The sequence below is a fragment of the Callorhinchus milii genome, unplaced genomic scaffold (genome assembly GCF_018977255.1).
Source record: "Callorhinchus milii isolate IMCB2004 unplaced genomic scaffold, IMCB_Cmil_1.0 Scaffold14, whole genome shotgun sequence".
NCBI classification, from domain to species: Eukaryota; Metazoa; Chordata; class Chondrichthyes; order Chimaeriformes; family Callorhinchidae; genus Callorhinchus; species Callorhinchus milii.
Genome location: NW_024704755.1, coordinates 4,597,970 through 4,612,901, shown reverse-complemented (window position 1 = coordinate 4,612,901; position 14,932 = coordinate 4,597,970). Strand labels below are relative to the sequence as shown.

The 14,932-nt window shown below is 41.9% G+C and overlaps 1 protein-coding gene across 1 annotated transcript in view; it reads right to left on the bottom strand.

Annotated features, from left to right (window-relative positions):
• The window catches only part of zfhx3 (zinc finger homeobox 3), a 172,158-nt gene that overhangs the window by 35,264 nt on the left and 121,962 nt on the right, over positions 1 to 14,932 (bottom strand). The window contains exon 4 of the mRNA XM_007889284.2: positions 3,986 to 4,093. Within this exon, the coding sequence (XP_007887475.1) occupies positions 3,986 to 4,093 (108 nt within the window). The remainder of the gene's footprint in view (positions 1 to 3,985; positions 4,094 to 14,932) is intronic.

The following is a 14,932-nucleotide window of genomic DNA, read 5'->3' as shown; positions in this document are numbered from 1 at the left end:
TTTCCACACGGATATGCCAAAAAATTAACATGATGGTCTGCACTTGTTAATTCAGCATAGCTGAAGGATGAAAACAAGGCAGTGCACAATATAGTTATATATCATATATACAGTAAATATGTATTATGTATATATATATACACACACACACATATATAGTCACACACTCTTCCACATGCTTTCTGTTGGTAACAATTGGGTTCATTGACAATAACATTATGTAATAGGTGACCAGTGCAATTATAGAATTATTGAGGCCATCTGCAAAGGAACATATAGAACCAAACAATGTTTATCACAGAAACATAGTTATTTGGTACAGTGTGTCTGCGTCACTGACTCAAACCACCATGACCCTGCTCTTTCCCTCATGTCCTTTAGTATTTATCAAATATTTATCCAAATTCTGTTTAAACGCTGTTGTTACTTCGCTTTCAACAGCTATTTTGGGGTAAAGCATTCCATTTTCTATCAACCTTCTATGTAAACATAAGTTCTCTCGCGCTCTCTCTCCCTCACACTTCTTAGCAAAGATACAGGAGAAAATGTACAGGCCCAACAATAAGATAGCAAAAACGTGGCAACGAATGAATGAAAGAGGCTAACATAACTTGTGATGTGGCCAACTCCAGGTGGAAATAATCTTGCCACTTACTTTGACAGTCTATTTGTATCGCAGGTTTAAAAGACACTTTACAAATTATTGTGCCTTTAAATTCATTTTGCGTTTTAGATGAATCGACTCCTCAATCCACAGCCGGGATTGTGCATTAGATTCACAGGCTGGCTCAAAACCTCATTTAACAGCAAGTCACCAAGGTAGTGGGATAGTTTAGCTCTATGGCTCAATATAAATGTTAAAAAAAAATACATGTACAAAATTGCAGCAATAAAACATGTGCTTTGCTTGAAGTCCACACAGCAGGCCTCTAAGTGCAGTGCTGCTGCTATAAACCAACACTTTGGTCACTGAATAGAACGAAAAGAGCGAAGGGATTCAGAGGTCACAGCACTAACAGTTATTTGGGGTCTGCAAGACACACAGTCACTGCGCACTACTGTACAGTAAAGACCCGTGAAGCACTTTGAGACATCCTCCCAAAGTGCAAGGTGCTGTATCAAATGCAATTATTATTATCGCTATAACTTCAGGATTCTGCATTTTGTATATAGTGAATCTGCAAGGTTTATATGATCTCCGTGTCTTAGTCCAAGTGAGGTGGGGAGAAAGGATGTCAAGGTGGAACTAGTCTTTACTAAGGGACGGGAGAGTGGTAACACTGCTAGAAATGGAGTGTTCGTTATCAGGTTTTTAAATCAGGAGTGTGGAAATGAAAAAAAAAGTCCACTATTCCCAATTCACGTGTGAAAGGAAACATTAACGAAAGTTTTGCTTCTAAACATTCAATTGCACAGCTTGTAAAATCTGACTGAATGTTCGCACCCGTGCCTCGGGGCTTTCAGATGAAAGTGTACCCCATGTTGGTGCGGCGTAAGGTGGAAGTGCTGTAATCTTGCTTTTAAAAAAATAGTGTAAAAAGTGGCACACGTTCCAAGCGAATCTAAGTCCACATTTACTGAGAGTACCGAGAGATACTTCGCAGTGTAGTAGCTGCATCCTGGTGTGGTCAAACCCTGTCCAACTTGTGTGAATGCTGTCTACTTCGGAACAACAGCACGACAATGCCAATCATAAGGTGTAGGTTTTTAACAGCACTGTAACAACTGGTAGGGGTAAAAATACCCGGAACACTGTATACTCTATAAAATAACAGCATGAATTACAGGCTGTAACACAATCTTAAGAGTGCAGTTCATGGCGTCATCTTAACCGCTTAATTTTGTTACAGCCTTGTAATGCTTTCGACCCAGCTGTTACTGGGTATAATCCTATGTTACAACACCTGTACACATTTATAAATACATTTGTATTCACCGTGGCGTTTTTTTTCTTTTTAAGACACCTGAAATAAATAAATCATCTCTGAGGCGACGGCTGACCAGACATTCCTCGGCTAACTTACAATATCTTTTCACAGGACAATGAAATACGCAGATACGCTAATATTATTCATGAGTCGCAGAGGAAGCAATCATGTGGAATGCAAGGGACAAAAATTCAGAGGTAGCCGGGTTAAAAATATTAATAACAAAAAAAAGTAATTTCTTCAACAATATGAAATACGAAAAGGGCCATCAAAATCTTTGTTAAGCTACGCTCTGGAGCAAATGGAATTAAAGTAGAAGCCATGTTCAATCCTTCAGCGGATCGCTCTATGGAAGATAATAGCATGCAGGTAAAAACAAAAAAAATCTGACTTTTGTGTTGTTTAGTTTGATTCTTACTAATTCTTTCTAATCTCTAAATGCCCACAAAACTTCATAAATCATTTCATTAAAAGCAATGTATCATTTTAATAAGGTTTTATGCATTTTCTATGGTCTGATAAAGCAATTTTCATCTGAAAGAATTGCTGTGCAATCACAAAGCATTTCGTGTGAAAAACTAGTTATTATGGAAATTGTGTTATCAGCGAATAATTTTTCGTAACGCAAAAATGAGTCCAGACACAAGTGAAAATTTAATGGAAGCCTGGCATTGGAGTAAGCAACCATATTATGGAGAATGCTACTGTGATATTTTAGACCAATTTCAGGAAAATTATTGTTATAAATTGACCGGCATTATGAATGGAAACTGACATCCGCAAAATCCCTTTAGCCCTCTCTGGAACTGCATCCTGGACTCTACCCGACTTGCTCCCTCCCACCTCTCTTTCAAGGCAGGTCACAAAACGTACATCCTTGACCCCACTTTCAGTCATCTGTCCTCTCCCCCACCCCCCCACCCACCCGCCCTCCGCTCCCACTCCCAGCTAGGGTGCCAATTCAGCACTGTGAAGTGCTTTGAGACGTCTTCCTGATGTGAAAGGCGCTTAAATGTAAATTAAATTGTATCCTAAACACTTGTGTTTCTGGCCGGACGACCGTGATGATATTTAAAGCTATATTTTTTCCTCTCCCTTAATACAGAGATCCTTTTTGACTGAAAGATTCCAACAGCTGCAAGTGTCACTGAATAAAGACTGCGTGATTATCACATTTAAAAAGAGTAATAGTTTATATGTGCCCTCTTTAAATATGATGAATATTTAAATGTTTCATGAATAACTGATGATTTTAATTAATGTGGTTGCTTTCCTATACTTTCTGACGTTGCTGTGCTGGGCCTATCTGTCATTGTTAGACTGCAACTGGCCCTGATGTCTTTTCAGGTGATATTATATGGTCCCAAGGGTGATAATTTACACCAGTCAATATGAAAGCAGCAATAAAATACACGTGAATGTGTCTTTAATGTTACAGCACTCAATTCATTCACACCCAAGTCTTCGCTTCTTCTCCATTTGAGTGAGATGGTCAAACTATTTTCTTGCAGACTTTCTTTCACTGCAGGATAGCAGTTTATATTTATAGCACAGGGTTAATTAAAGTTGCAGTACATATGCCTTTACTGGGTCTGTTAGAGATCTATGCTGATGGGACAGACCCACTGGTGACAATTACCTCCACACTGCAGATAATCTGATAGGAACCACAAGCAAAATGAGTAAAGTCTCAGTGGTCAACTCTCCAAGCTGGATATGAACTGGTAGGGCAAGACAAATACAGACCCTCTTCAATATCTGAGGAGCAACTCCATGTTGATCGAGCCATTGATCTTGAGAGAGCAGGAGCTCTATATGTAAGTCAGAAAATCCCAAAGGCTTGCCACAAGATTCCCAACGGACCAGAGCGTATTGAACGGGGCCCATTTCACCACGTTTAGATTTTGCCTGAAGTTAATGCTTGTGAACTCCGTATTGATCACTTTGTTTCGGGTACATAAGGAGGCAAGAAACCTATTCGTACAATGGTTTGGCATTGCTGCAATGCCAGTTACTCACTACTGGAGTACCCAATGGACACACACCTGTTGTCTTACCTGTTTCTTTGTTAGGTTCCTTCTCGCCCCCATTGTCCTTGTCTTTGGTAGAATCTTCTGTTTCCTGGTTGGACTCACTTGGCCCCTCCACATCGTCACTGGCTTCCTCTGTTTTGTAGAAACGAAAAGAAAATATAAGGTCAAAGAAATTTTTTTTGAAAATGGTGCACTTTAAAATAAGCAATCTGAGGAGGTCGGGGAAAAGGAAATAATAATAATAATAATCCTTGCTTTTGCTATAGCGCTGTATCACGTCTTCGAGACGTCTCAAAACACTTCACCGAATTGAGAGTTTCACAGAATGAAATGCCTTCGTTATGCTGAGTGTTGTTCAGAGATGTGGCAGATTATTTTTTCGAATGGGGGTAACAGATCACCCACAAAGCACTAACCTCTCTTTCTATTCAGATGCCAATAACCCCCTCCCAGTTTATTTCCCCCTGGAGCCTGGTTTTATTTCAGATTCCCAGCAATTTTGCAGGAACTCTTTCCTTCTCATTTTGCTCAGCCTGACACGCGGCAAAAACCCATCACCTCGCGTGAAGAGTACCCAAACCGGACAAAGAGTTCCACGTACGCACGCCACCAAACACATGGAAAATTCCCTGCGTCTGGAGTTGAACACGCACTCTCCCCCTCCCTCGCTGGTTTTCTTGTTGAGCTCCACTTTTGACGGAAGATTGGGCCCAGGAATCCTTAAGCACCTTCGCTGGATTTGAACGGGTCAGAGGGGCCAGCAGTGAAAGGGAAGCGTTACGTTGGGCTTGTTCGGAAGGAGCCTAAATTGAAGCTTACGACCAGTGATCTAAATCTATTTTGCAAATTTTTGGTGTGCAAAAGTTGGCTGACTGGATACACGCAGTGGCATACATTTCCACATTTTGACCTATAGGTGTCACCCTCAGCAAACAGACATACAAAGTCAACCTGTTTTCACAAAATCCTCGCTCACCTCCCCTTCCCCCCCCACCTATCCCATTCCCACCCCCACGTTCCCTCCTAACCTGTGCCCGTGGTAATAATACCTCACTGCGGTGTCTGGCTTAGCACGCGTGGATATGCGGCACGTTGAAAGATTAACGGCATTAGAACTGAAAAATCTTGACAGCACCTTTTTTTCCATGTGCTGTTTGGGTCGGATCAATTAATCACATTACAATCCCTGTTTGGAAAGTGTAGGATCCTGGTTCCTGTGGTGCCTTACAGATCCACATCCTGATGGAATCCATCAAATAGAAGATACTTTGCCACCTCCCGCCCCGCGGTGCTGCATTGATTTTTAATAAGGTTTTTGATCGCACAGAAAGCAATACCTACCGCTGCAACGTTCGACTCTCACTCGCGATCCAAAACAACACAAAAAAAGTGCCCTTTTTTAAAAAAAAATTAAAGAGACATGAAGGTTTTCGAAAGAAGTATCAAAGGAAGTTTTTTGTTTTAAGGAAGAAAAAACATCCTGACACCGTGAAACACGAACACTAAATGAAATAACTCAGCGAATTCAAAGGTGGCTTTATCTTTGGGTCTGACCATTAATATACCTCCGCAGCAGAACATCCCCCCCACCCCTCCCCAATATTACACAGAGCACTCCCACCCCACACAGACACACACTTACCCCCCACAACCCCACACCACCGCATCCACCCTCAGTCTGATTAAATTGCATCACGAACGGAACAAACAAACCTTTTGTAAAGAGAACCTAAAACATTGATTACTTTATTTTACCTACATTTTGTATAATAATCTTCACATTTTTTGGTTTAGGGTCTTGTCACATCTTCGTAACGTCCCAAATCGCTTCACAGAATTATACTGTAAAGTGAACTGACTATATTTTGTGGACAAGTGTGTATATATATATATAATGTATATATAACATATATATATATACATAAAATGCTTTAAATCTTCAATCGTGGGTTTGACCTGTTTAGTGCTTGTGCCTTCATGGTAAAGGGTGAGCTTTCCCTGCTGCATTTTAAAAACACAGAGAACCCTGTTTTTTTGTTAAAGTAAAATCTCCGCTGGTTATCGAAGTGACACTCCTTGCGCCTTTTTATATTGTAATAAAATGAGAAACAACATGCACAACTGGCAGGAGTGCGTTCAGAGAGGGTGAGTGCCAGCCACCACGCTGTGAGTCTTTCATGCATAGTCCAGGGGCTATTTTTTTTGGTTGATCCCAGGCACCTCTCTCCTCCTCCACACATCATCCCCTGACTGACTGGTGCAGCGTGTCTACAGTTCACGGCAGAGATTGCGATGCTCTCTCTCTCTCTCTCTCTCTTTTTGAACGCACGTAGCTTGCAAACCCCTTTGCCAACTTTTCTTTCCACCCCCAAAACATTGCAATGCGAAGGAGAATTATGAAATCGGGAACCGGTCAACAAATTCACAGAGAGAGTTCGGATGGGGTGGTGGTGGGGGGGGGCGGGGAGAGAAATAGAGAGAGAGAGAAAGAGAGAGAGAGAATGTGAGAGAGGGAGAGTGAGAGAGAGCAGAAACGAACCAAAACACACTCTTAAGGTAGCAGTGGAATTTACGCTCGCTCTTAAAAAAAAATGTTCCTTTTCCCCCCCCCCACCCCGAGTTGCATCTTTCTGGACGGTTTTCGGGATGTGTTTCAATTCAAAGTAAGAATCCCAGACATGCCTCTCCTTACATCATTACTAAGTCTGACCTTAGACTGACCCCTGGAGCTGTTAGACTAATCTAAATGTGAATGAGCACTTTGTGCCAATGCTGCAAAGGGGCTGAATCCAGCAAACAGCAAAAACTTTACACATCAACTTAATCACAAACAGCAGTGACTGGGGCCCTCAAACAATGACAATCCTGCACTTCCCAAAGAGCGAACAATTTCTTCAATGCTTTAATGTAAGTCCTTATTAAGGACAATATGCAAAGTCAGGTCGGGTCAGGTCGGGTCAGGTGAGCTGATTGAGATTTTTGCTCATTAGGTTCTCCAGCTGTTCAGCGAAAAAAGAAAGTAAGTATTCTTGAGGTTCCGCAGTGAGCGCAAGATCTGAGGAAGGCAGTGCAGCTGCAACAATCCTGGCGCAGATAATCCGACCCGTGTAAACACCACCCCCCACCACCCGCAGATGGTTTCACCAGTGTAACTGTATAGTGACTCTGGATGACCCAACATTGTTTCAATTAAAACGCTTTTATATATCTGCCGGTATTTCACAGCGAGGCTTTTGATTGCCTCTTCCATCAGTTTTATGTACGTGCTCTCAGGTCCACAGAGCAAGGCTGGCTAGAGATGAGAATGCAATGAGCACTGCATTATACACAGGGGGGCACAGTGGTCAGAGAACTACATTACACGGGAGGGGGCTTTATCAAGCAAACAATATATTACTGGTGGCGCGGACGTGGAGTCGCTGCAAGGCTTGAACCCTCCTGTGGGTAAACTGCGGGCTCAATAAGGGCATTTTATAAACTCACACCTACTTCAGAGGGGAACTCGCTGGGTCAAGAGGGAATGTTTAAACCAGCTAACAACGTGCAAATCCCCAACTGCATCTGGTTCAAAATTCAGAAAAGTTTTCCCTGATTCGAATGATCTGATTTATTAACAGCCCGTCCTTGTTTTTTGTCGAACAGGACGCTCGCGCATTCAGGGTCTGTTATGTGGCTTACACATTTCGGTATAATAATAATAATCCTTGCATTTGATGTAGCACCTTGTCACGTCTTCGAGACGTCTCAAAGCGCTTCACAGGATATACTGTAAAGTGAATTGACTGTATATTTTGTGGGCAAAATTATCTGTAAACTTGCTCCAAGGTTCATTGGAACGAGTTAAGAGTCCCCACTGTGGTGTTGCACACTGGAGCTGTGAGGTTGCGGGACACATGATTCCTGTAGGAGATTCCCTCACAGTCAGCTCCTTGTCTCAGCTGCCAGAGGGAGATGCTAAGCAGAAGCCAAGTTCTTTGCTTTGAGAGAAGGAGGGGAAACCTGGGGCACAGTCACCGCAGCTGGGCTGCTCCAAGTGTCTTAACAGCATCAATAAGTCACCTGCCTAACACCTGAGGCACAATGAGTGAATCAAAAGAGAACGAAAAGCAGCTCAGACCCTAAAAAAAAAGTTTCTTTTTTAAAATAAAAAAACGAACGGCAGAGACTGAGAACTGGACACACTACGAAGAGGACAATCTGTAAATTATTATGGGTGACCGATGTTGCAACGTAGAAATGGCGCTGCTGGTGTTAAATCTGCCTTTGACATATCGACTCTTCTCACTCTGCAAGGTCAAGTCCTGTCACATTAAGTCGCACCCCTCAAAATCAAACAGTTCCCCCACGGAAACGATGGGTTTGCCTTTCAACAGATCACTTTAACGTTCTTCATTGTGCGGTTAAAAATACAAGAAAAANGAAATTCAAAATGTCAACGTTTTAATTGTTGACAGTGGCTTTTTTTTTACATAAACTTGCTCAAGTGGGCTGTTTCATCACTGAATCAATAATCATCCCTCCAGCACTGATTCACAGATAACACTCCATTCAGTTTTTCAAAAAAGGCCTTATTTTTTGCCAAACAAAAGACAAAAATGAATTTGACGCACTGGGAAGGTCTTAAACACAAGATGTCGAGTGTATTTGGGCATTGGGATTTCATTTCTGACCCAGTGATCTGACTTTTTTTTTTGGTCAGCCGGATGTCTGCCACACGCGGAAACCCATCACCATGCTTAACCCATCACTGTACCCAAACTAAGCTGAGAGTTCCCTCATCTGATTTTAGTGAATATTTGATGGATAGAACATGTATATTGGTGTGTGGGATGTGATTGATGTAGGTTGAATTCCTATTACATTGTTTTACCAGCTTTGTTGCACAACTTTTCAAATAACGTTCCAAAAAAAAATGCAAGTTGAACAGTTCCCAAGTTATTTACAGATCGAACTGTGCGTATAAATGCCTTTCACTGAGACAGAACACCTCATGCAGCACTGGAATAGAAAAGAGCATAAAATTGAGTTTGAATCTTTTTTGGGGGGTGGGGGGGAGGGGAAGATTTTTCATTTGCGAGGAGTGAATGCTGTGAAGTGTGAATGCTGTCTGGAATAGAGTGTGAATCCAGTGCTGTTTGATACACATTTAACTAATCACCCACAAAATATACAGTCAATTCACTTTATAGTACATTCCGTGAAGCACTTTGAGACGTCTCGAAGACGCGATAAGGCGCTATATCAAATGCAAGGATTATTATTACTTATTATTATTATTATTATAATGATATAACAGGAGGGGGAATGGACTCAAGGAGTCTTGCAACAAATGTAAGTGAATCTTAAACAGAGAAATGTAACGGACGAGGATGTAAGGGGATGTAAGGAACATCCTTCCGATTCCCCACAGAGAGTATAAGAAAGTCAGAGACAAGGCACCCCCCCAGGATGCTCTCTCACACCTCCTTGTGGACAGTTGTTGTCTGCAGCAAGGTACGGCTGGCAGCCAGGGCGTCTGTCTACCTCTGACGGATATGTAATGCGTTGGGGGTTGAGGAAGGGGAGGAGAGAAAGGAAGAGAAGAAGATGAAGAGGGGAGAACCTGCATAAAAATAAATGCAATGAGAAACAGTGCCGCAACGGTGGGTTTCAAGAAAGGCTGACATGCAGGCATTGCAAAAAGGGCAGTGCAATTATTCCTCAGCAAATTTCAGAAACATTAATTATAAATTAACAGTGAAGGGCAGCTCCATCATAAGCAGAGAGAAGAAAAGCATCACCATTCGAGTGGCAGCCCTTTTTTTAAAAAAAAAGCTCCTACTGCGCGGTTTATAAAACAGAATGGGTGGGGGGGGGGGAGAAGGGAGAGAGAGAAAAGAGAGAGACAGAAATCACGAGACATTAACAGCGGAAGAAATGGACTGTGTTTGCATTTGCAGACAGACAGACACACCACACACACACACACACACAGGCTGAAAGGTTATTTCGACCAGGATGGCATGGTGCTTATTTCATCTTTCTTTCTGCAGGCTATTTTCTACCCAACGTGCGTTTGAAACACAAGCCAAAGGCCAACGTAGCTCACCTATTTGAAGTGTGCTTAGGGCCGAGGATATTAATGCTGTCATGAGCTGCAATCAAATCATGTTGAAATATTCACCAGTGGGTCGGAAAATGCAATGGTACAGCCATGACAAGAGAGGAGGAAACACAACACCCATTTTCCATTATGATGGAAATATCGGGCCATTCTGAATATGCAGAAACCCAGAAAATGTATTGATTTTTCATTTGGAATAAAAATCACATAACCTGAAACTGTCAAATCCCTTTGTTAATAGCTCGTCCCCAGTAGCTGCAGTTTGCCGTAAACAGATTTTAATTACAGCCCATTCGCTCCAGTAAACTACAGACAAAAAGGACAAAACAATCCAGGAATCTCTTTTCCCTCAAATCCTGTTAATTCCCTTTTTTTAATGGGGGTGCAGAGGTGGGGGTGAATGCTACAACAATCTCCATTATTAATACAATATCATTCCGTAGTTCCAAATGCACTATCTGTTGTGTTGACCCAAATAACGTCGACTTTAAAGCGGCAGAACCCCCCCCCCCACACACACACACACATAGAGGGTGAAATTCTAATGACATTATTCACTCTACAACAGCAACGGATCGTACTTTCTCACAACACCTTTTTTTCTCTCTCTTTTCTCTGTGCCCTGATGTGGTGTTGGAGAGGGGAGCCCAGGATGACCTATCCCTTCCTGCGGCATTAGCAAAGCTTTGACGCAACAGCGGATCGCAACTGTGACATCCTTGTGGCTTAGAAGGAAGAGAATCTCCCTCCACCCCCATTTCTCTCTCTCTTGATTTGCACCATTTGAACAGTTCATTCACTATTGCGCAGTGTCAACATTACCAGCCATCAAATTTCAGTGCTGTTCCTGTGCCGCTGTTCACAGCGAACCAACCCTGAAGTCGTACCATTATTTTCACTCCTTCATTCACCTCCTCCACCATTTCAATGTATTGATGCAAATTGCTGCCGTGTTTGCCTGTAAACACACACTCACTCCACTTCGCTTTGAGACGTCCTTCTGATGTGAAAGGTGCTATACCAAATGCAAGGATTATTATTATTATTATTATTCCCATGGATTGTAGGGGCTGAGATCCACACTTGGTAATGTGTTCACAGGAGGGGAAGACAACAACAACAAATTTACATTTATAATCGACTTTTCGTGTCGGGAAGACGTTCCAAGGTGCCAATAAAGGCAAACGATAATATTTTCCCTGAAGAAGGAAGCCATTCGGGCCATTGCGTCTGCAACACTGTCATCTGTTTTTCGGAATCGCTTTTTTAAAATAAAAAAGGAATCCACCTTCCACCTCTCTCCAAGGATCAGTTAACATTTCTGCTGCTCATGTACAGACCAGGGTGGTGTAGCCTGTACTACCCTGACTGCATGTGCCATCCACCACCGTTACTCAGTCACACCTTTCAAGGACGCTGCTATTACAATCCCACATTTCTTAGTAGTTTTGGACCAGTTTCTCAAACCTTTCGGTTGGTGCCTGTGTGATGGTGTCGGACAACCAAGAAAGAAGTAAAAATAGAGAAGGTGGGGGGTGTTAAATCAGCCCTTTCAGCCAATTAGGTTTCAGCTTTCAAACCTGATCCAACTTAATGAAAAGATATTGATCGGAATTCTGTGTTTGGCAATCCTCAGGCCTCAAATGCATTTTAATCTAATTCCATGAAAGAATGGGACAAGTTGAAGCATTTCCATGTCACCTGAGCATATTTGTACATAGAGGAGAGAGTGGGTGGTGTTAGGGTGAGTGATGCATGGCGGCCATTCTGGGCCCTGAGGAAAAACAATTCCAGCTCGTCTTAGGCTGTTAGACCCTCTTGTCGAAATATTTTAAGGGTTTGCAGAAGAAAAAACAAGGATGAAGACTGGAGGACTCAGAGCGAAATAAAAAACAACTCAGACGGGAAATAAAACCTCACTCATTTCCAGTTAATGGGCTAAAAGAGAGGCAAGACGGAAATGGGACACAGAAGGATGGAACACAACATGAGGAGCAAAAAGGGAAAGAATTAACACAAAGGTTCAGGGCTGTTTATAAAGTATTCACAGAGGTAATGGCGCGTGACAAGGTTTAGTAGATTTGCATTTTAAATTCAAGTTAATTGCTTGGTACCTTTAACCTGGATAGGTACTCAGAACCAAGAAAGGTAAAAATAGAGGGGGGGGGGAGAGGGAGGAGTAAATCAGCCCTTTCAGCCAATTAGGTTTTAGTTTTCAAACCTGATCCGACTTAATGAAAAGATATTGGTAAAGATCAGTCACTGGGGACAGGTATTTTTCCTTCCGACATGAAAGGCATATAAATATGCTTTGTTGTTGTTCCTATTCGGCTCCTGTCAACCCTGTAAGCTAAAGCCTCAACAGATATGGTGGGCCAAGCTAGGCCATACAGTGCTCTCAATGGCAAGTTCTGTGGTTTTAGCTAGTTAAAATCCAGCAGTACCCAACGCACACTCTGGGGGTTCCCTCGTCTTAACTCTTGCCAAACCTGTGCCTAATACTCTCTAGAGTCAGGTAAGCAGGTTGCCTCCCTCTAGGGAGAGAGTGTGTATTGCATTCCAGACACAGTTTCATGGACAGCTGACATGCAGGACTCCCAAGTCTGGTTTGGATAATAAGAACAATGATGGCTTTCGATGTGTCAGACACCAGGCTGACCAAAAAATATTTTAACCCAGATACTACTTCTGTGTTCTAAGCAGGCGAGTTTGTTAGAACTCGGGGATATCGTTTCAGCTTCTGAAATTCCAAGAGTATTTAGGTTTACTTTGCTGCAAATGGCCCTCTGATTTTTTTTCATTTGAATAATTATTTATTCATGATGTTGCACCTTTTGTGTGTACTGTAAGTGTGTACGGATACACTCTCAAAGCCATTTATATGCAAATCTTATCTGTGAAAATCCCCGAGATAAGCACATTTTCACCAAATCTTAATTTGTTCTAGAGAACTGGCCTATCCAGTCTTGTTGTATGTAAATCTATTCTGGATATAAGAAATGTATTACGTGTGTATTGCCCTGCTGCTCAGAGTACAATGTATATTTGGCATTAATTGATCAGAAGCATCCCAATAAATACCATTTATCATTTTGAATGCTTATTGCACTTTGAAACTCGCTTTGCACAGTCTCCCCTTTAAGTCAATTCAACAATTATACACACACACTGGGTCATGCAGTCAGTACAAACAGATACACAGGCTTTAGATGCTAATAAACAATGTGATATTCACACAATGTGTGAGCAAGGAGATGTCCTTCAATAGACTGCAAAGCATTTAGGCTCAACTGTACCCTGATACCAGCCCACCCCATCCCAAATACAGTAATGCACAACCATCTGATCACAAGGATTCAAACCCAATAGATTGCCAGCGATCAGAGATCTATGCTACACACCTCCTTCCTCCAAGCAAACTAAAAGGCAACGGAAACATACTAGCTTGATTAGATCACCGGGGACTGGTTACATACCTGCACTCACTCTGGCTGATTGGCGATCAGACCCAATTTGCATGACAATCTGATCTCCTGCTCCAAAAATAACAATTAACTACAAACCCGCATGACTAATAAGAAAGGTTAAAAAAAATTACCATTGCTGTCTCGTGTACACAACACTTGTATTTTGTATCAATGCATGCTCTCAGCCTCCGGCCATCACCCACCCACCCACTCTCGTCTCTGAAGACTATAACACGGAAGAAGAGAATTGCAGTTGAAGCGAATTTAGCCTCAACAGAAACCGTCCTGTTTGGCAATGTTACCTTATCCAATTGGGTTTTACACTGTATCAAGTGTCTGATTATTTTGCTGACTTTAGGTTTAATCATTAAAATTACTCACGCAGGTGAATTTAACACTGTGGCCAATTGCAAAATCCTTAATTTAGACAAGCTATTAGTTTCCGAGGCAATATATAATTGCTTCGTTTTCGAAGCAAGTACACAGAATGCCCTCTGCCATTAAAACCCTGCCACCTAAACCTTATTTTGAAAAAGAGGAAAACAGCCTCTTTTTAATACACATTAATATTTAGTCCCATTTTTATTTTACAACCCATGAAAAACATCCTGCAATGATCCGCGTCTCTCCACTTCACAATATTTTTGTTATCTGAACAGCAATTACTGTTGCTGTGTACTGTGGTACATCATTAACTTCTCTTATTAACCAATAAAACGTGCAGTGAACAGTAAAAAAAAAGCACACATGCACACCTCTTAAGCATTATCGTTGATAAGCCTTTCTCCAATGCCCTACACTAACTGTAAAATCCTGGATGGCTACCTTTGCTTGTTACGTTAGTGTTTTTTTCCCCCCTTCGCTTTCCCAGTGCCGTTTAAATCAACTGATGTATTTACTGTCTAGAATGGCTGAATACATTCCGGGTCACAGTGCAAAACAAGACTGGCTAATTGCATTCTGCACTTCACTGCTGCAAAGCTTCCATCTCCTATAACAACAGCATGCCTGAAGTGGTAGGAATATTCATCAAGCACAAATGGCACAGACACCTCCTTGTTATGATTCTGCAAGACCAATCGCTGCTGCCCCAAGGTCATTTATAAACCTCAGCCACTACTAACAGCAAAACAAGTGAGTGGTGAAGCTCTCCTTTTCATATTAAAATTACACATCAGCACACATGCCAACAAAGAACTCCCGAAAAAGAAATCAAGAAAAACCCTCCATAACCAGGATTAGGGGTCAGTAACCTGGATGGAAATTAAACCAGATTCTATTTTCTTAAATCATTACAGTAGGAAGCCTACTATTAAACTGTAAAATCTACATGATGACAAACTTGATCCTTTGCATTAATTTCCCCCTCCTCCCCCAAACCAGTCCTGTTTGTATTTGGTA